The sequence below is a fragment of the Sapajus apella genome, unplaced genomic scaffold (assembly GCF_009761245.1).
Source record: "Sapajus apella isolate SASKATOON/1434 unplaced genomic scaffold, GSC_monkey_1.0 scaffold19, whole genome shotgun sequence".
Taxonomy (NCBI): Eukaryota; Metazoa; Chordata; class Mammalia; order Primates; family Cebidae; genus Sapajus; species Sapajus apella.
This window is the reverse complement of record NW_022436959.1, coordinates 15,227,046-15,249,299: the sequence shown is the minus strand read 5'-3', so window position 1 is coordinate 15,249,299 and position 22,254 is coordinate 15,227,046. Positions and strand designations below refer to the sequence as shown.

The following is a 22,254-nucleotide window of genomic DNA, read 5'->3' as shown; positions in this document are numbered from 1 at the left end:
CTCTGACACCCCATGGCTACCTCAAGACAGACAAAAAAGTACACCTGAGGCTGGGCACGGTGGCTCACGCCTGTAATCCCAGCAGTTTGTGACGTTGAGGCAGGAGGTCAGGAGTTTGAGACCATCCTGGCTAACATGGTGAAACCCTGTATCCACAAAAAATTAGCATGGCATGAGCTATGCGGGAGGCTGAGGCAGAAGAATCACGTGAACCCGGGAGGTTGCAGTGACCTGAGATGGTGCCACTGCACTCCATCTATCTCAAAAAGAAAAAACAAGACAAAAGTACATCTAAACATACAGCTACAAAAGAAATGCAGCCACAAAAAAGGGGGATTTTTAAACAGCAAATTAAATTAAAAATTTTTACCCCCTACATTCTTTTCAAAATATAGAAGCAGCAGGCCCCACCTGAGTCCTGAAGACAAATGCTGGTACTCCGAGCCCTCCAGTGTCTACAACATTGACTGACTGTCCCCTTTTGTTCTGTCAAGTTTAATCTTCTGTGGTTAAATTGCACTTTGTTCAGTATAAATTTCCAATGACCCAGAGCAGGTTAAACGATATGTGTGGTCTGCTGAACTGTGGTCACTCATGCTAAGGCAAACTAAAGGATATAGGACCCCTGTACAGACTTGGCCTGGAGTTACTGTTTGGAAAGCGAAAGATCAACAGGAGCTGCTCATACAATGTTTTCTAACTTACCTGAACTTTAACTCCACCCCGTTTAAAGTTTAAATTGTGCTTTTTAATCATTGGCAGATACTTTTAACAAAATACAGAATACAAACAGGTCTGTGTATACAACTATCTAGATTCCTCTGCTCTGCTGTCTTCCTGAGAAATGTCTGTAAGCATATAAACAATCTTTTTAAAAAAAATAGTATTTAGAAACAGTAATCTCTATGAAGAATTTCTATATAAAAACACAAATGTAAAAAATGTTAGGCACAAATGGTATGCATGTCTCACTGGAGTAGTCTATGGTGAGGTGGCTAGTTCCATTTTCCTGTTAATTGTCTTCTACCAGCTGCTTCTGTAAGCTGAGAAAAAGATGAAAAGTATTTGGTAAGTAGTTAGGCAGCATTCTAGCCTGGAGAGAGTCCACAATCATCTAAGTACAAAGCCAGAACCCAGATCTCCTGACATTCTAAGCATCACTAACAGGACACCCTCCAGTCGAGTATGCCCGAAGCATGACGTCCCGCACACTCACGTTCTGTCTCCTTGTCCTAAAGTGCACACTGCCTCAACTTTCTCTATGCATTAGGGTTATGGCTGCCTCTGGCTCTTCATAGACTGTGCCATTTCTCCTAAGCCTGCCTTGTTCACTCCTTCCATTTCTGACATACACCTCAAGAAAAAATCTTGGTTAAAGGCCACGTGGAGTTGAAAAATTTAGCAAAGGAGAATATTCCCTAATAGGGAAAATATCAGGCCTGAGCTTCTCCAATGCAAACAGATGTAGAATGGCACTCGTGCTTTATAACAATCGGTCCAAGAGGGTCTCCCATGCTCAGCCTGGAGATTTCAAGATCTGTAAACTGCTAGAGACTTACCTCTCCAGATATTCCTTAACATTGTTATAACCATAAAACTTGGCCAGATGAATGAGGATTCCTGTGGCACAGCGGCCGTCACGCTTCCGACAGTAGCTGCAATTGCAGATCCCACGACAGGGAGGACACACCCAATCCTAACAGAGATGACAGCAGAAACTTCCCTCACTATCTGCAGGCTCTGGCCAGAGCTGAGATTTAGATCCAGATGGGCTCAACTGGCCTCTCCCCCAACTTTTAATCACATGGCATCTTTCAGTCTATGCCGCAGGGGGCTCCTCATGAGGCAGGAAGGCTCATCACCCCATGTCACATGAAAACACTGAAAAACAATGGGTTTCAAGGCCCCCTGCTTAAAACTTATGGAGAATTTCACCAGCATTTGGCCAAGCATAGGGCCCTGTGTGAGTGTGCAGGTCACAGCCCAGAATGTCAGCCATGGTTTAGGAGCACAAGGTTTCTAAAAGATCAAGGTGTGAATTTCAGCCCTTCTGTTGAATGACTAACCTGACCTGAGCAGCAGTTTACGTTTGTCTGTCAATTAAGGATGATATATTTACCCCATCACTGTTGCCTAAGAGGTCATACTTGGTAGCAGGACTGCCCCAGGCTCAAGGTTGTGCTTACTAACTGTGATACTATGTCTTATTTACTAAGGGAGCTGAGGCAGAGAGGGGTTATACACCTATTTCACGGGATTAAACATTTATGATAGAGTGAGCAACACCTTGCACAGTGCCGGGCACACAGAACACAGTCTATTCTGCAATTTACACCTGTCTCAGCCTGGCCCAGAAAAAAAAAATCAGAGGGAAATCACTTTGCTGAAGGAAGGGTACAGGGATTACTTGTACAAAGCTAGACAACTGTAACCAAGTTTTTTGTTCTGACAATGGAAAATATAACAAATTATATTCACTGGTCAGCTTGCTCTCCTTCCAGGAGTCCCTATTTTTCATTTTCCGTGGAGCCTTAAGGTACAGATGGAAGGCAAAAAACCCAAGTTCTGGAGCTCCCAGTTCCCAGTGAGAGTCCAGAAGCCCCATCTTTGGCTTGCTTCCTTCACCCATACAATTTAGGACAAATAAAAACACTGCACCTACCGGGTCCAGCAATGCTGATCTGACATCCTCCCCATAGCGGTTCCGCAGGCATGGTCCACAGAACTGTCCCCGCACACCACCACAACCCTGGTTCCGACACACCGTCTTGGTGTCGATGGTCTTCTGTCGACACTGATGGCATGTGTTACCCTAGAGGGTGAAGGCAGTGAGCAGGTGAACTCAGGGATATGCTGATGCCCATTTCAGGCCAGATGCCATCATGTGCATTACCAAGTGCATGAAGAAATACCACCTGTCTCCTCGAATCAAGCAGGATTGTTTTCCTAATAAAAGCCATAGCACTGTCTCTAGACCAGGGGTCCCCAGCCCTCGGGCTAGTACCAGTCTGTGGCCTGTTCGGAACTGAGATGCACAGCAGGAAGTGAGCAGCGGGTGACTGAGCATTACTGCCTGAGCTCTGCCTCCCTGTCAGATCAGTGGCAGTGTTAGCTTGTCACAGGATCACAAACCCTATTGTGAATTGCAGACACACGGGATCTAGGTTGTACTCCCTTTTAAGAATCTAATGCCTGATGATCTGAGGTGGAACAGTTTCATCCTGAAACCATCCCTTTCCTGTCCCCCCAAATCCATGGAAAAATGGTCTTTCACAAAACTGGTCTCTGGTGCCAAAAAGGTTGGGGACTACCGCTCTAGAATGTAAGCATCACAGGTTCGGGCCAAGGAGCACATGAGGTCAGATGAGGCTCAGCAGAGCACCGGAAGGAATGAAATGATCAGACTGTCAGGAAGAGAGACCAGGGGAAAGCTTAAGGCAGGGGTGGCCGAGCCCCTGACAGGTGACTAAGTGGCAATGAGCTTTGGATGGCATCACCTCGGCTCCACCCTAGCTCCACCCTAGCTCTGCAGACCTGGATATCTTCAATATGAAATCTATTTTTTTTTAAATATTGGCAACTAAATGTAAAGCATTTTAATACTATCTTAAGACAGTGTCGCACTACTTGTCTAGAAAACACATACAAAAGCAGAATACAAAGCCTCCCTCTAAATCACCATTTAGAAGAAATTTAACCGGTTTCCTACCAAAGATATTCTGCCAACCTTTATTTTCTACGGTTATGTTACCCCTAAATACGCTATCTTTTTTCAATATTTAAAACATAAAACTATACAATATTTAAACCATAACAGTTACATGTAAAAATCCCTTTGAAACTATACCTTTGTCTTCCCTCAGGTTCTATGCATCCATAAAAGAGCACACTGTCCCAAGGGGAATTACTGCACTAAGCTGCCCCCCTTTTCCCAGGTACAGCTGACCCTTGACCCTCTGATTCAGAGCCTGGCTCTGAGCCCTTGGTGAGATGGCATAAGCCCTAATCCAGTTTAAAAACACGTGAGATTTCAAATACCAATGCCTTAGACTCCCGATAAGAATGGCAATCATGCAAATTACTCATAATATAGAATTTACCAGAACTTTATCATAGATTTTATCTCGAACAGTTATGGCGACATTTTCTAAGTCCTCTTCGGTGATATCCTCCACTGGCCGAAAAGAAGATACACGGTGACGTCGTCTGTACTCCTGGCATTTCCCCTGCACAATGAACACAAGCAGAACCTAGAGTGAGCTGTTTCGAGCAGTTATAAAAAATTATAAACATTTTAAACTCTCAAAGATCTAGCACCATTCATGTTAACCCGGTCCCTCTTCTATTTCCTTGCAGCCATTTCATTTTAGTATTTACTGAGATTCTGCTACCTGCCAAGCTTCCTTCTCAGCAAGGCAATACAATCATAGAGGAGAAACTCAAGGTTTTTGGTTCTTTGCTGTGAACTCTGTGGAGAGATGAACCACACTGAACAGCCAAACCCACAAATGGGTCCAAAGTTTTTCCCTCCAAACTGAAAGTGCTTGAAATGTCTAAGGCCTAAAATAGAAAAGTTAAGAGGAATCACTATACTTTTCCACAAAGTGGAAACCGCAAAGCTGACTGGAGCTGTGGACAGGCCTTTACTGCCTACAGCAGGGATCAAAGCAGCATCCTAATAAATGAGCTGCTTTTCAGCTCGGCTTGGATAAAGGCTCTCTCTGTGACCAGCTTAGACCAGCACTGCTTCTCCAAGTGTGCTCTCGGGAGCAACGGCATCACCTGGGAACCAGATAGAAATGCAAGTTCTCAGCTGCTGCAGACCCACGGGATCAAAACCAGCCCTGGGTGACAACAATGTGCATTCACGTTTGGAGCAACAGTAGCTCAGACAAAACTAATTCATATATTAGTCAGAAAATACCCCACTAATTGTCTTCCTTCTTCGCAAACTGTAAAACTCTTCTGCAAATTTGGCAGCTGAGACAGTAAAGTTCTCTAGAGCAAACTTCTCAGGAGGCCGCGCACTCCGGGTCGGGTTCATGCGTCGTGTGATCTGTCCCTCTGAGAAGGCCCGCCTCACTGTTTTCTTCCTCTGAAATCAAGAGCACAGACAGAAGCAAATGGGGACTCTCTTGAACAAAAGCCGTCTGGTAGCTGATCACCATGTATCAGTATGGGTATAATTATAAGGAGTTCTACTTACAGAAGCTGAGGTCGGGGTTCGGACTGGGAAGAAATCTGGCATTGAGTTCAATTCTGCCAATAACTGAGCAAGCTGAAGTTCAGAACAAAAGAAAGAATTTTACATAAATAGTGCTCCAGGGCTAGGTCATCCAACACCTATCTCAAGTTTTCCATTCCGCTACAGTAAGAAACCTAACTTGAATAGTTTATGTAACCCACAACACTTATACTTTTAACCTCACATGTAAAGATTTTACCTCCAAACCTGTGATGCTGATGTCATCATTCATGTGAATGAACACTAGCCTATTCCTTACATGTAAGGACAACACAACTGAAATCATCCTGACCTGGCGCATGAAATTCCAAACCTGACTTGAAGCCTAATCCAAGGTGGTGTAATTCGTTTTGTACATGTTAGTCTCAAGTTTCAGGATGTTCACAAAAGCAGCAGCTCAACTAGATTATTTCAATGGTTATTTAGAGCTCCAAAAATCTGATTTCTTTAAATAGGTTAATTTCTCATCAATAAAAGTAATTTATGAACATATTCCTAAATGGATAATAACACCAAATAAGAGGCATCAATATGCCAGATAATTTAATTAGGATTCATTTTAGTTTATACAATTATATGTCACTAAAAAAATCAAAAAGAAAATAATTTTTTTTTTTTTTTTTGAGAAGGAGTCTTGCCCTGTTACCAGGCTGGAGTGCAGTGGATCTTAGCTCACTGCAACCTCCGCCTCCCGGGTTCCGGCGATTCTCCTGCCTCAGCCTCCTGAGTAGCTGGGACTACAGGTGCGTGCCAAGATGCCCAGCTAATTTTTGTATTTTTAGTAGATACAGAGTTTCACCATGTTGGCCAGGATGGTCTCATCTCTTGACCTCGTGATCCACCTGCCTTGGCCTCCCAAAGTGCTGGGATTACAGGCGTGAGCCACCGCGCCCGGCCAGCTCTTAAAGATACAGATGGATACAGTGCTGAAAATTTCCCTTCGCTAAGTAAAAATGTTTCTTAGGATAAAATTAACCCAAAAGTAGGCATTCCATTTTTGTAAGTAATTTATATTAGACATATTAGCTTACATATACAGTATCACTATGTCATTCTTTTTTTAAAAGGAAAAGATTAAAAAAACACCAAAATGTTACATGTGGTAAGTGGCAGAACTATAAAAAAAACACTCTGTCGATAAACAATTATGAAGCAAACAATGATTCTCTACAATAATCAGATTAACAGTAATTGATTACATACAAAAAAACCAAATATATTAACAAAGATTTCATCTTGTTCCATTAATTGTTCCAATGAAGACATTTTAGAGTGAATTAACACCACTGAGGTCATTTTAACACCTAAACCTCTGCCATTCCTTGAGATGTCTTAGAACCAGGGCCAGTTACCACAGAAGAGTGGTTTCTAGGTAAAAAGCTACCTGCCCAATCTGCTCCTTGCAACTCCTCCACGGACTCAGTGACATCCCACTCCCCCTGCTTTACTCTGCTGGGAACAGGCCAGTTGTTCGGCCCATCTCATCCCCAACACCACACTATGCACTCAGAACTTAGCTTGGTCAAGAGTAAGCAGCATTAGTTCATGGCACCATGGAGGGGCTAAAAATGGTCCTGGGGAGTCTCTCTGTTCCAAAACCAGAGCTGATCATGTAATAGTTGCTTTGGGTTCTGGAAAAGAAAAGGATACACAATACCCAGAGTATATTTTCCTGACAGAAGCCAAAGCAACAGCAGCATCTATAGGAGCAAAGTGGTTCTGGGAGCCCAGCAACTGCTGCCAGAGCCTGGAGCCCACTCCCAGGGCGCCCCCGCAAGCCTCACCATGGCTTTGTTCTCCTTGATGTTCATGGTCCTTTTCAGCAGAGCATCTGAACTCTCCTGGCTCTCATCCCGAGAGTCGTCCTCAGACTCAGACGTAGAATCTTCCCTTTGCATCACCTGTCTACGGCCTTTCTTTCTTCCAAGAACTGCTTTTTTCTCATTCTGTAAGCGTGAGCTAGAAAACAGCTGCTCAGAACTGTTTTTATCTGGTTTGTTGGCCAGCTTCTTGGTGGGAAACTGAAAGGCTACTCGAAGACCAATACTACGTCTTCGAGACCTTCTTCTTCTTGGGGTAGCCTTATCTTCATCTTCCTCTTCCTCGCTCACCAAAGATGCTTTACCATCATCACTCAAATCTGACTCCACAAGCTAATAAAATAAGAGCAAGAAAAAGCACAAAGACACCGTTTCAGACCCACAAAAAAGACATGCATTTAAAACAACTCTGGTAGTATATGAGAAAAAACATGAGAAATGAAAAGCTTCCCCTTCATATTTTGAGTTCCCTCTGAATTTCTTTTAAATGTGCAAGAAATTGGTTGATGAATAAAATCAAAGAACAGGCAATCTACTACTGAACTGTGGACCATCAAACCCATGACAGAGCTGGGTCCATCTGGAGCATCAGGCTGTAAGCAAAACACAGAACAGGGTGGGTTCCACTATCATGGGAAGACCAAGGAGCACCAGCAAGAGGAGAGACAGTCACAGAAAAGGGTATACGACAAATGTGATCTGCAGACAAGCAATGGTGCTAAGGGGGAAAAGTGCTGACTGGTCTCCTCAAATACCAGGAACCAGACTTTCAAGTAAGAGGGCAGGAGAGCTGACTGCACCTCAGGGCAGTGACCCAGGACAGGCTGATAACCTGCCACTGGGTCCTCAGTCAAGGGGCACCCTTCCCTTCTCTGGAACCCTCAGAGCCATGGGGTGAAATCAAGTCAGAAAGCTCTACAGGTTATAGCAACACAGCACTTAGTCAACTCAAGAAATCCTCCCCCTACGTTTTCAAGTTCCACATGGTATAGGTCTCCAGCACTCAAACACTGCTCCACTTTACAAGTGAGAACTAAGTAAGTATGGAAGGCAGTAACAGGGTCACATCACCTAAGTGACATGTGATGAGACTCTCAGCAGTGGTACAGAGACAGGTTTAAGTATGTGAGATCCAGGACATCTTCTGGGCATCTTTCCGTGACCACAAGCTAGAAAACTTAAGGAACCACTATCTGGGAATTCCGAAAATCTACCAAGAACATGGAGTGGCAGCAGGAGGGACTCAGGACTCAGTTCAGGGACTCCGCCTCCTTCCCAGTGACCACCATCACCCCCCAAATTCTAGCTGGACTAAAGTTAGAAACAAGACAGAGGGAGAAAGAAAATGCAGATGACTGCCAACCCTGGTGTAGCCACACCAAGCCTAGGGAGAAAAAAGACTGTACAGCACTGATTTTTCTATCTTTTTAATACCGTGCCCTTTCCACATTAGTTTCCACATTAGTAGCTTCAGAATTCAAAATAGTGTAGTGCAAAGGAACCCAATTTTAGGGGGCACTGTCAGGGAAGAACTGCAGTTTTGATCCATTTATCTTCCATCCTTATCATCTACAGGCCTCTCTTTACCACAGACAGAAGTGGAACAGCTCACTACAGAGGCCTGGAGGAAGGGAAGAACAAACTGTCCACAGCAGCCCAGAATCAGACCTGAGAGTAAAGCACAGTCTAGCACGTGGATGTGGCTATGTCACATCCGGCCCACAGATCCCTGGAAACCAAGGTGACAGCAATATCCCATTTAGCAAGAGAGATGGTCTCTCCAGTTCCCAAAAGGGTGGGCCGGAGGTTGGGCTGGGAGGCAACCATGCGTTTCTTCTCACTGGATTCTAAAATAAAATTTGCAGGGGCCTGTGCTGAACGTACGCCATATCATGATCTGTGTAAAACATCACAGTGCACAGACATGGGGGCAGGTGGGAGGGAAGACTTCTGGGGTAATTCACTTTCTCTCACTAGAAACACAAATGCTTCAAGTAACCAGACATCACTTCACTAAAGAACAGAAGACAAGTAAGTCACTAAGACATAATGCCCATTAGGGGTTTAGAAGGATCTTAATATCTTGCTGGCAAGAAACTGAGGACTTTCTGGCCGGAACCAATTAACTGCCACACAAACAGCTTCTGCAAAGAGAGCCAAAGGAGAGCTGGGGCCTCCAGGCTAGCACAGCTCTATGTTGCTACTCATGGCAAAAAGTCACCATCAAACGAAGCAGCCTACCATGAGAGCTTTTATACTCTAAGTCCTCTCCTAGGACAGGTGAGGGACAAGGCCAGCCTAGGAGTCACGGCTTGTTTATACCTCCACACAGGCTCTGTGCCAAAAGTTAGTCCTAAGCAGCTTCTGGCTGTGAAGAAGCTTAAACTCTACGTTCCATCTTCATACTGAAGAAGAAAGCAGCATTTTTTTTTTGTTTGCATAAATGTATGCTATTTTTAGTTAGCGTAAGTATATTTCTTTTCTTAAATCCAAAGGCTGTGCCTTAAATTTACCTTAAGATTCAAACACAACTGGGCAGTCAACTAGCCTAACTGTGCAGAATAACATGAAGAGATCAACTAATAAGTCTGCTCATAGGAAGTGCTGAGAGTAGACTTCCCTCCAGAATCCAGGCGGGTCATCTTTAACACTAAAAAGCATGACAAATCCAAATCCACAGTGCACGGAGAACACCAAGTTTGTACCACAGCCAAATGCCACATTGACTTCAAACCAAAAACTATCACTTCACACACAGTAAGAATCTCAAGAAAACTCGGAGATAAATTCTTTTAATTTTTTTTTTTTTTAAGATGGAGTCTCACTCTTTCACGCAGGCTGGAGGGCAGCGGTGTACTCTCAGCTCACTGCAACCTTCAACTTCCAGCTTGAAGCGATTCTCCTGCCTCAGCCTCCCGAGTAGTTGGGACTACAGATACTCGCCACCATGTCCACCTAATTTTTGTATTTTGAGTACAGACACGGTTTTACCATATTGGGCAACCTTGTCTTGAACTCCTGACCTCAGGTGATCCACCAACCTCGGTCCCCTCAAGTGCTGAAATGACAGCCATGAGCCACCGTGCATGTCATTTTGAGAAGGACAATAAAGGATGCCTGGGACACATCCCCAAAGCCCACAGGAACAAGGGGAAGATTCTCAAGAGAATAATGGACTGGTGGACCAGGGATTAGCCTTCTAGAAGTGTTTTTTTTTTTTTTTTTAAGGTTATGTTAATTAGCTTGAAAGATAAATATGTATGAAAAAGTAAAATCTTTTCACTCGTGAGGTGACTTCTTACAAGTAAAACTCTAATGCAGAAACAGGATGACAAACCTCACCACCCACATCCCTTCCGTTTTAATTATTACCATTACTTCTGAGTTAGTCTTTCCATTCAGATCACTCTGTGTAAATCCTGCAAAATCCTCAGTCTCTGAGTCAGTGTCCTCTATAAAAATTCTTCTTAGCTCTTCAGTGAAGTATTTGGAATGAAAGCGCATATCCTGCTAAATTAAACACACACATACATCAGAGGCGGAAAGTAGAATAGAGGTTACCAGGGAAGGGGAGAATGGGGAGCTACTGAACAGGTGCAGAGTTTCTGATGCAGATGATGAAAATGTTCTGAGATGGATGGTCAACAATGTCAATGTAATTAATGCCACTGAACAGTATACTCAAAAACAGGTGAAATGGTGTATTTCATGTAATGCATACTTTACCACAATTAAAAAAAAGAAAACACTGGCCAGGTGTAGTGACTCATGCCTATAATCTCAGCACTTTGGGAGACCGAGGCAGGCAGATCACTTGAGCTAAGGAGTTCAAGACCAGCCTGAGCAACATAGTGAGACCTCGTCTCTGCAAAAAATACAAAAATTACCTGGGTCTGGTGGCGTGTACCTGTAGTCCCAGCTACTCAGGAGGCTAAGGTGGGAGGATTAGCCACACCTGGGAGGTCGAGGCTATAGTGAGCTGCGATCACACCGTTGCACTCCAGCCTGGGTTGCAGCTGAGATCACACCAATGTCACTCCAGGCTGGGTGACAGAGACCCTGTCTCAAAAAACCCATATACATACATGTATATTATATATATATACACATTAGTTCTAAAGCTTACAAAATTCAGACCTACAAATCAGACACTTTTTAAAAATCAGCATGGGTGTAGTCTCAATCAGCTTCTAACGTGACTGCTAAGTGCTCATGGAATTCAGCTTCTCCTGCCAAAGCTGGCAACCAGAAACGTCTGCTTTCACACAGAACCAAAACACATGGAAAGAAGACATGAGGAGAAAACCTGGCACCCTCCCACGTGCTGGCTTCCCTTTCCAACAGCCTTTCAAAGCCAGAGTCTCCTCCAAGTGGGTGAGCATGCCTCCCGTTCACCAAGAGCAAGTTTCCCTGTAGGAAAAGGCTGGGTCCTCTCACAGCCCTCACTACCCACCACCAGAGAGCCTAGACTTGCTCCATGACCAGACACGCCTGATGGAAAGCTCACCCAAGATCACCTCCAGGAATTTCTCTTCTGCATGAGGTGAGAAGTGAGCAACCATGGCAAGGTGTCAAGTGAGCAGAAGGAAAGTTGCAATGTGGCTCTTTAAGAAAAGGCATTTTCTAATAATGACTTTTTCTTTCTTTTGAAACAGTACAAAGAAGGAAACCCAGATCTTTTAATAGTAGGCTTGAAAAAAAAGAACAAACTGCAGGCCAACGGGAGACCTGCAAGACCAGCCTCCTGCCAGGCTGCCACACCTCATCGGGGCTCGAGTCTGTCCCCAGTTTCCTTTGCCATCTCTTCCCCACCATCCCTGATAGCAATGACCCCTCTTAACACCGCACTTGGCTGAGAATCTGTATCTCCCCCTGCCTTTCCTCAACTGTAATTATATATGTCTTCAAGCTCATATATCTCTGGAGAAAAACAGATATAATGGACAAGTAGAAAAACTTACAGGGGCAAACAGAAAGAAATGTCTCCATCTAGCATTCTGTACGCTTAAAAATGTCTCCTATGAATTATTATGGGTAATTGGAGTGAGTCTGCTCAGAGCTAAATTACTTTGTTCCTTTGTTGTTAGCTGTAGTGCAGCTGCTTGAAAAAAGAAATTGCACACACAAAAGCGAAGTTTCTTTAAAGTGAAATTCAAATCGTATTTAAGGGAGACCAGAGTTAGCATACACATGCTGTGTGCAAGTTCACGCAGCTTCTGTTGGCTAAATGGATCTTGTGCGTGTGGGGTCAGGGTAGAGAAGTAGCAGGCCAGGGCTTGATTATTAAGGAAGAATGGTATACAGCTGCTGCTAAGGAAACCCAACACGCACCTGAGGCCTCTCAGTGCATGAAACATCTGGCTCACAGAGCCTTGGGCAGCCCATGCAGGCTGATTTGGAGCCGTATTTCTGTGTGTAAATTTCATCAACTACTTAAAGCCCCTGCCTAGGCCCTGAAGAGAACAGAGCAAGCCTTGAAGCAGTGAGTTCCCGTCTTCCATTTTTTTTCTGGTTCTTTCAGTCCTGTGTGCTGGCCTCACAGGGCAATAGGCAGCCAGGGAGACGATGGTCAGTCCTGATAGAGAAAAACAACCTACCATTGTCGTGAACTGAGGCCTTTGCTTTAGTTTCTTTACTCCAAAGTGTGTAAACACTGTTTTTCACATGGGTCTATAGGACATCAATCTCCACTCTACACTGTTCCACTGCATTCTTAGTTACAAACCCTTGCACTGCTAGTTGCTCTCTGGCACTGGTTGATGCTCCTTCAAAATCAATTCTGGGCAGTATACTATGGGCCTTGGTCATCTACCATGATCAGGACCATAAGCAAGTAACACATCAGAGGAAAAGCTAACCTAGGTCGATAAGCTTTTTATTTTGAAGCCCATGTGACACGAAGAAACAGACTAGAGAGCAATGGCCTGTTGAACCAGACAAGCAGACAAGCACCCCATTTCAACTGCACCCTGCAAACAAAACCCCCCCGTGCTCACTGTATACAGTCAGGTGGAGCCTGAAACGAGAGGAAAGGGACGATACATGAGGACAAAAAGTCAGAGCCAGGGAAGCTAGAAAGCACCATTCAAGTATGAGTCCCCCCTTCTTCAAAGAGTTTATAGTCTAAGAGGGAGGCAGACCGGTCCACGAATAACCCTGGTGAGGGTCAGTGCTCCAAGGGATACTCAAGCAATACAGCACACGGAGGGAAAGAAAACCCAGTTAGACTTCATGGAAGAAGTAGCGTAACTGGATGTGAGCCAGGGTAGAGGCTAGAAAAACGGTGAGAGCAGACAGGCAGGAAGAACAGCATGGACCAGTGGGCAGAAAGGGCAGAACAGTGGATAATGATAATGTCAGTGCAGTTCCTGTGCCCTGTACCATCGCAGGTAGGAAAGAGGCCCCACACGGTAAGAGGCTGGGAAGTGGCGGCCCTGGATTTGGAATATCCCAGCTTGCTACTTCCCAGATGTGGGGCCTTGGGCAAGTCATTTCATCTCCCTGAACTTCAGTTTCAGCACTTGCAAAATGGGGATAGTAACAACACCGGCAGCTTCCTGGGAGGTCTGTGGATTAAATGTAGTATCTGTATGAAAAGCAGTTGGCATACTTTCCTCCCTGGGGAGGAAAGACCTGACTCCAAAAGCAGTCATCATAGCAACAGAAGCAGCTGTTCTGTTTCTTAATGCCCAGTGCCTGCCAGGCTCTGTGTTTAGCACTTTAGACATGTTCTGCCCTGCTCAAATGCTCCTCAAGGTGGATCTGGCAGGCTCTACTCTCCCCACTGCCTGACTGTGATCAGATGGAGGGCTGGGCAATCTGAGTAAGGGAGGAGCCGACTGGAGCTCAGTCCTGTAACAGATCCTAGTAGGAAGGGATGAGCCTTCAGGTAAGAGCTACAAGGGCTTCCGCAGCTGCAGAGGGAAGGGAGGGACAAACACGAGGAACACAGCAGAAGTTTCATCAACTCCTAGACGAATGCTGGGGAAATGGAAGAGGGAAAGGAGAGTCAAGAACAACAAAAGATGGAGATCAAGATGGGGAAAGGTGGAAGCCAGAAAGACAACCAAGGGAAGGAAAGGTGAGTTTCAGATCTCCCTTAGCAACCAGTCCAACTGGTAGTCAGAAACCACCGGGGACTGGAGAGAGAAGACAAGCTCCACAAAAGACAGCACCAGCTCAAAGCAAGACAACAGACAAGATCGCTAAGTAAGAAGACTGAAGACAAAACCTTAGAGAACATCCGCATTTAGGGACAGGAAAAATAAGCGACATTACCAAAGAGCAGGCTAGGTGCAGTGGCTCATGCGTGTAATCCCAGCACTTTGGGAGGCCGAGGCAGGCAGATCACCTGAGGTCAGGAGTTCGAGATCAGCCTGGCCAACATGGTGAAACCCTGCCTCTGCTAAAAAAAAATACAAAAACTAGCCGGGTGTGGTGGCACACGCCTGTAATCCCAGCTACTCAGGAGGCTGGAGCAGGAAGAATTGCTTGAACCTGGGAGGCAGAAGTTGCAGTAAGCTAAGATCATGCCACTGCGCTCCAGCCTGGGCGACAGAGCAAGACTCCGTCTCAGAAAGAAAAAAGAGCAAAAGTTGTGTAACAGAGAAGAAGTAACCCAGAGGTGAAGGACGTGGCTAGTAGGATCAACTGCTGTGAAGATGTTAAATGAGACCCGGACGGCAGAGACCAGGGAGCCCCTGGTGATCTTGGAAAGCACAGCTCCCACCCAGGCCAGAACTTACAGTGTCCCGCATAATTAAGCGGGTACTTCACTTCAATATAATTCACTGCTTCCCTTCCTGTACTTGTCGGGTAGAAGCAAGGTGGGCTTAATTTGCTGCCTTTTTGGAGAAGTCATGGTCAAGGGAGAATGAGGACTTCTGAGTGCTGCAATCAACTCAGAAGAAAATGCCACTGAAGGGTAGAGATTCTGATTGGCCGTTCTACTACTAGGACACAATGTGAACCTCCAGGAATCTACTTCTCAGAGAACTGTAACTTGTGCATGCTAGAGATCAAAGTCATTAACGCAAGAATAAGGCTCTCCCCAGCAATTCCAAGAGTGGCGTGCCAACAGAATTGCACCGCAGGACCACAGAGGTGCAATTGTCTCCCAGTAACCACACGATCCCCCATGGCTTGCCGTAGCCTCGCCTCTGTGGGAGGACTCTGAACACAGCGTCGCTGCATGTTGCAGCCCCAAGGCAGCCAAGAAAATGCACTTGATCATGTGAGGTCCCTTTATTTAAAAAAAAAATCCCCGAATTATGGTACAGAAAAGGATTAACACATTAAAGTGAGGTTCTCTCACCAGTTTTTTTAAAACAGGAAGGCACAACATTTCTAAAATAAAATGCTAGACAATGAACTGATACCACGAATCTCACACTATGTTCAAATAAAGGAACATCCAAACCAAGATTCAGGCTTCCAGATAAACACATCTGCTTGGAAGGAAGCATCCGTACCTGTTTCCCTGACTCCAGTGAGTCAAAACTATCGCAGCTCTCCTCTGACGAGAGGGTTTCCATGGGAACATCATCTCGGAAGCCCACGAACTCTTCATCATCACTGGGGGCGTTAAAGATATCAGCCACTTCTTTAGGGATCTGTTTTGGATTCAAAAGAGGCGGGATTAAAGCAGGGGTTCTTGGTAATCACTTAAGGCCATTTTCTGGAGGGCAGTAGAGATCTCACCACTTCATCTAACTGCCATGGTTGCCCAGAAGTTCCCAGTAACCCTGAGTAAAACATGCTTCAGCTAAGACCTCATGGCAAAATAAGGGTGTGTGGAGGGGGAGATAAAACTTAAAATTCCAGACATACACCCTATTTTACAGAGAATGTTAAAAACCAGGCCAGAGAGAAGACATTTTTGATCTCTTGACAAAAATAAAAATTTCTTCTGAGAACCAATGATCTCTTTTTTTCTCCCACAGTGGATGCATCTTTAAATGTCATCTACATAAAAATGTTGCCATAAAATATGATTTAGCTCTTTTCTTAATGTTCACCTACATTATTTATTTTTCTGTTCTTTGTCATAGGCTGACTCAGAAAGCAGAAAGTTCATACAATGAAATAAGTAGCTTTCCTTCTCTTCAATATTGTAAGTCAACTTAAGTAGTTTGAAATGAATTCCAAGGGAATTTAACTGCTATTAGGGGACGACTGACCCCAGAGGGGACACTGTCAGCACACTTAATCCACAAATATGTATCTGCTGGAGTTCATTTTTTAAGTTGACTATTTTCTCCCAAATCTTTGTTTTAAAAAAGTTCAAACACACAGAAAGGTGAAAAAAATAGTACAAACACCTGTCAGTTCATTATCTAGAGCCACTATTTGTCACTGCATTTGCTTTCTTTCTCTGTTTCATCGAATATTAAGTTGAACCGTGGGCATGTGATGTATTTGGCTGTTTTTAACCTAGGAAAACAGCATTTAATAGGAGCCAACCTCATCCATATATATCCACACACTGATTAAAGTAATTTGCAGACATTGTATTGATTGGCCCTAATATAATTCAGCCTGTATCTCCCAAGGATGAGGACATTCTTCCGTAGCACCCACAGAACCGATGTTAATTATGTTTGGTACAGAAAACATAATTAACATTAATTTAATATCATGAGTTACTGTAATTCTACATTTTAATATCTGCAACTCTTCCCAAAATGTCTTTTATAACTTTCTGGAGACAGTAAGAGCCACAAAAGCAAGGTTTTGTATTTCATTTGATTGTTTTTTATGACATTGTTTTTGCTGTTTTCCACAACACTGACTTTTTCTTAGACCACGACAACTGCCTTGTAGAACGTCGTGTATTCTGAGCTTATGTGAGTGCTTCCTCATGATTAGATTCAGGTTACATATTTTTGGCACCAATTCTACATAGGTGACATATACTTCTCAATGCACTGCATAAGCGGGCACAAAATGTCAAGTTATTCCACTATTAATTGGTAACTTTAAGACATCTTTCATTGTAAAAACTTTCAAAGATATTTCAAAAGTAGATGGAATATTTCAATGAGCACACATTGATCCTCCCAGTAATTATCTGCCCATGGCTAACTATGCTTCCCCTGTATCCCAACCCAACCCCTCTTCTTCCAAATTCTTGTGAAGCAACCATAGACATAGTACCATGTCACTCTGCAGCATCATCAAATGCGCTGTCTGTGTTCACAATTCTTCTGCCTCATTTTTTTAAAGCTTAGTTTATCTGCATCATGATCCAAGTAGGAGTCACACACTGATCAACATGGCTCATAAATCTCTTCTCATCGCTCCTTTATCTTTTTTTCTCTTGCAGTTTATTTTTGAAGAAACTGGGTAATTTGACTGTGGAGTTTGCCCAAGTCTGAAGGTTTTTTTTTGTATTTTGCAGCCCAAGGTGGTGTTTAACAGGCTCATTTGGGTTTTCTATGATTTGGGAGTTGAATCTGGAGGCTCACTTCTAGTTTGCTTGCTTTTGCCAAAACGACTTAAGTGTTTGTAGCAGTTCTTTCTTTGGAAAGCATGTAAGGTCTGGCTGTCTCTTTTTTTAGCGGTGCTGCTGTTTGGTCAACAAGTTAAGGTGGAATCAGCCTGAATTCTTCTTCGCTTAAAAAAAAAAAAAAAAACCATGGTTTCTCCCTTGTTACTAATAAGGAATATGCAGAGTGATACTTGAGATTCTGTGAATATCCTTCTCCATAATAACATCTCACTCAACAGTTTAAACATCCACTGACAATTTTTTTTTTAATTTTTTATTTTAATAAAGACAGGGTCTGTGTTACCCAGGCTGGTCTCAAATTCCTTACCTCAAGTGATCCTCTCACTTTAGCCTCTCAACGTGCTGGGAATACAGGCGTGAGCCAGTGCACCCCTGAATCAATTACTATGTTAAGGGGCTGCAAAACAGAAAGTCTCAAAAATTATCTCTCTCCTTTATAAAGTAGCTGGCATTCTTGTATAACATAGTGTTTCTTTCACTCTCCCCCTTTTCTTCTACCATGTATATCCATGGATTTTTTTTAACATTATTATTCAATGTGTTAAAATCCATATTGTCATACTTCTTTCTGACTGTCCCAAATTTGGTCATTGGGAGCTCCTTTAAGTCATCCTCTGTCCTTCTGACATGGCACTAGGGATCTTTCCACACCTACTTTCTACACAACAAGCATGGCCAGCTAACCGTGTGCATTTCCTGTCCCAGACTTCAAATCAGCCATTTCTCCAAGGAGCCCTAGAACCTTTCTTGGAAATGGCATTCAAAAACCAAGTTCGGAGAACACGGTGTACCTCTTTGTTAATGAAATATCATTGCTTGTAGACTCTTTGGACAGAGCAAGGATATTGTAAATACATAAATCACAAGTTGATGGTGACACTGTGAATTCAAATCCAACATGGATGCTTCTTTCTCTGCTCCCTCATCCCACATTAGCATCGCCGTTCCACCACAAGGAAAACCCTCGACTCCCAACATTTTTAATATACTTATCCATGCGGTGCTCTATCTACAATAAATACAAAATAGTGCCAAACTGATGCCACCGACAACAAACAGTGCAGTTCAAGATTTCTTTGCAGTTCTTTCGGGCCTTGGACATAGTCCCACTGCACAGGAGATCTTTTCCTCCAACTGACCAGATGATCATTGCACTTGGATATGCAAAAATGCTTTACATGTACTTTCTCATCATGCGGTATATTACCAAGATGTCCTTAACTGTGGAGATTTAATGATTTTTACTGTTTCATCAAAACATTCTTATGTGAAATTGACATTTTAAATTGAGTGCATGGAGGTGAATAATGCACTGACTACTACTATAGTTTGCTGCTACCACCTGGATTCCTGCTAAATGTGAGAAGTTTTCTCCACTTTGGCTTTTGCGTAATCAGTGCAAACATCAACACAGCACAAAGGGCAAATAATGTCTCAGTATTATGATGACAATACATTCGCCCTCATGTACTCGTGAAAAGGTCTCAGGGTTCTCCATCTCACACTTTGATCACTGTACTGGCATACACAGAGTTGTGTATTCAAAAGCTACTTAGCTCCTTGGAATTCTCTGTTTAGGTGTGTTGACTTAATTTTGCATTTAGTCAGGTTCATTTCTTGATTAAAAATAATTAGAAAATAATGGTTTAATCAAAGGAATTGTAACATAAATACAGAGATGGAATACTCCCAAGTTCAGTGATGCTAACGGGTTAATACAAACACTTTCCCCCCATCTAATAAAATCATCTCAAGTTATAAACAGGAATAATACTTATAACAGAAGTAGAGTTCCACTGACATATTTTTTGCCAGCCACATGCAGGGCAGCACTAGCAAAGCCTAATTCTGACATCGTTCTTGGGAAAAATATTGAAACTTTTCTTGAGGAGGTATGTTTAACAACATTTGCCACCTTATCTTGTCAAAGACACCTTTTGCTGTTTAGCACTCAGAACTCGGAACTAATATGCAAGGAAAACACCCAGACTAGAGAAACAGACAATATTTAATGAAAGTGAGCCTATGTTGTAGTTACATGACAGCCACTGAGTTCAGTCCCTGCAGAGGCACTGAGAGGGATATTGTGTCAGTTTCAGTCTTTCTCTTTTTGACTTCTCACCATTCCACAAAAATCAAAAAGCCCTGCTGGCCCAGAAGCTTCTTTAAACATAAACGGTTTAAAGGAGGAGGAGCACCCCATCCATGACATACAAGGAATGGAGAGGGTCAGTGATAGGAATAAAGTGCTCCCAGCAGCAACTGCATTAGTCCCTGTGCTATTGTGTTCAGCCCACCACTGCTGCGAGCCTGTGTCCGCCTCGCTAATTCCTCCTGCAACTTTTGACTTCCGCATCTGCTCCAGAGGTACGATTAGGGGCCTGTAATTACTGATTAGGAACAAAAGGAAAGAGCAAACTTTCAAAAACACTGTGTATTCTTGGGGCATGCTGGGTTCTGATCCTTGCTGAACTTTAAAAGGTATTAAAAGAAGAGCTTCAGACAGTCACAAGCTTCCAGATTTGGCGCACACACACACACACACACACACACACACACAATTCTGTACAAGTGTCATCAATGTAACGACTGATTTAACAGATGCAACAAAATGCAGCAAGATATGTGTGAGAAGGACCTGATAGAAAGGATACACAGGGATACTGTTCTAGTGAATGACCAGTTCCACAGAATAGCAATACTTGAGGCCCAAGGATCTGTCATTTCCCTGTTCCATTCAGCAGTGATCCACTGGGTAGCTGCATAGTCTAGACAAAATGCAACAGATCTTTTTTTTTTTTTTTTTTCCCCCAAAGTTTATGTTCCATTCTATTCCAATGCCCATCATATGACTCACCAAAAAGATAGCTAAAGCAAGTAACTGAAAACAACACAAATACAAAATTTCTCAATCACCGGATGGTATTTACATTAGTTCTTCTAATGTAAATTAGAACTTCCACAAAATTAGGATAACAACAATCTAGCAAACCAAAAAACAAATTATTCCCATCTGAAAGTGAAAAGACTGATTATTTATAAATACTTTTTAAAATTCAACAACTTTATGCTAACTCCTTTCGTGTACAGTATCTCTCTACTCTGCCTTTCTTGGAATTAACAGTGTGAATATCATCAAAATTCATGTGGGGGACCAGGATTCAATTCCCTGGGAATACAGGTACTAGAAGGGAATCCCCAGGTACCTAACACAGGGCCCAGCCTATAGCAGGTGATCAGTCAACCCTTGTTGAAAGCATTTACATGCATCTGACTTTGTAGTCATTTTCCTAAGAAAGGCATACTTTACTAGAAAAGTACTAAGTCAAAAAGGTACACTCTGTGGCATTCCTACATGAGGGGAATTAAGAATTTTCACCCAGAATCCTAGGACATCCATCTACAAAGCAGTCATATTCCCAGCTTCTCTTTTGGAAAGGACTGCAGGTTTCCCTAACAAGCCATACAAATTATCCAAGAGCTCTTACATTTTGCGAACTCAACAGGCTTTGGGGCCAAGCAGGTGGGCAACAGGGCAGTAGGTCAGCGGTAGGACAATATGAGATGGTGCTGACTGGTGGGCAGAACACATATATCCAGGAAGGGAGGCCACTCCTCCACTCCAGCTGATCACTGCCCTGCAGGAACAGGGGTCTAGTGTGCCTGACCTCCAACATTTCCAGAGAAGCTACGAATCTGAGTCTTGCTAAGAAACATCCCATCTACAGACTGGATCTGAAACTTGTTCAGGAAACACACACAGTGGAACTCATGGGGCTTTGTGGAACACCAAGGAAAAGTGTAAATGCCAGAAATCCAAATATTACCAATAGCGTTAATATATCTACTAGTGCCCAGTAGTAATAGTTGAGGGTACCAAAGTGTTAAGAATATTAAGGAAAACTAAACATATCCTTTCCCTTGTTCATGGCAGCATTATTCACAAAAGCCAAAAGGTGGAAGCAATCCAAGTATCCATCAATGGATAAATGGATAAACAAAATGTGATACATACTTATCAACAAATATCATTCAACATTAAAAAGGAAGGAAATTATGACACATGGCACAACATGGGTGAACCCTGAAGACGTTATGCTAAATGATAATAAGCCAGTCTCCAAAAACCAAGAACTGTATGACTCTACTTGTAACAGGTACCCAGAATGGTTGAATTCTTGGAGACAGAAAAGCAGAATGGTGGTTGCCAGATGCTGAGGGGAGGGAAAAACATGGAGTCTTTGATGGATACAGAGTTTCAGGTTTGCAAGATAAAAAGAGTTCTGGAATTTAAATATGCTTAACACTATTAAACCATACTTTTAAATATGGCTAAGATGGTAGATTTTATGTAATATGAATCTTAGCACAATTTTTAAAAATTCAACCAAAAACAAGACTAATTAAGAAAGCCAGGCACCATGGCTCACACCTGTAATCCAAGCCCTTTGGGAAACCAAGGCAGGTGGCTCACCTGAAGTCAGGAATTCGAGACTGGCCTGACCATCATGGAGAAACCTGTCTCTACTAACAATACAAAATTAGCTGGGTGTGGTGCTGCATGCCTGTAATCCCAGCTCCTCGGGAGGCTGAGGCAGGAGAGTCACTTGAACCTGGGAGGTGGAGGCTGCAGTGAGCTGAGATCGCACCATTGCACTCCAGCCTGGGCAATAAGAGTG

The 22,254-nt window shown here is 43.3% G+C and overlaps 1 protein-coding gene across 5 annotated transcripts in view; it reads right to left on the bottom strand.

Moving 5' to 3' along the window:
• Nucleotides 1-718: 718 nt before the first annotated feature.
• The window catches only part of CDCA7L (cell division cycle associated 7 like), a 39,244-nt gene continuing 17,708 nt past the window's right edge, over nucleotides 719-22,254 (bottom strand). Inside the window, exons 2-11 of one of the 5 annotated variants that reach the window (XM_032287017.1) lie at nucleotides 17,221-17,679; nucleotides 15,537-15,677; nucleotides 10,438-10,575; nucleotides 7,030-7,398; nucleotides 5,207-5,278; nucleotides 4,925-5,095; nucleotides 4,101-4,226; nucleotides 2,663-2,812; nucleotides 1,560-1,696; nucleotides 719-1,043 (exon numbers count right to left, since the gene is read on the bottom strand). In XM_032287017.1, coding sequence (XP_032142908.1) covers nucleotides 1,013-1,043; nucleotides 1,560-1,696; nucleotides 2,663-2,812; nucleotides 4,101-4,226; nucleotides 4,925-5,095; nucleotides 5,207-5,278; nucleotides 7,030-7,398; nucleotides 10,438-10,575; nucleotides 15,537-15,677; nucleotides 17,221-17,241 — 1,356 coding nt within the window. In that variant the 5' untranslated portion in view covers nucleotides 17,242-17,679 and the 3' untranslated portion in view covers nucleotides 719-1,012. The remainder of the gene's footprint in view (nucleotides 1,044-1,559; nucleotides 1,697-2,662; nucleotides 2,813-4,100; nucleotides 4,227-4,924; nucleotides 5,096-5,206; nucleotides 5,279-7,029; nucleotides 7,399-10,437; nucleotides 10,576-15,536; nucleotides 15,678-17,220; nucleotides 17,680-22,254) is intronic. The other 4 variants (XM_032287015.1, XM_032287018.1, XM_032287016.1 and 1 more) reach the window with 4 other exon arrangements.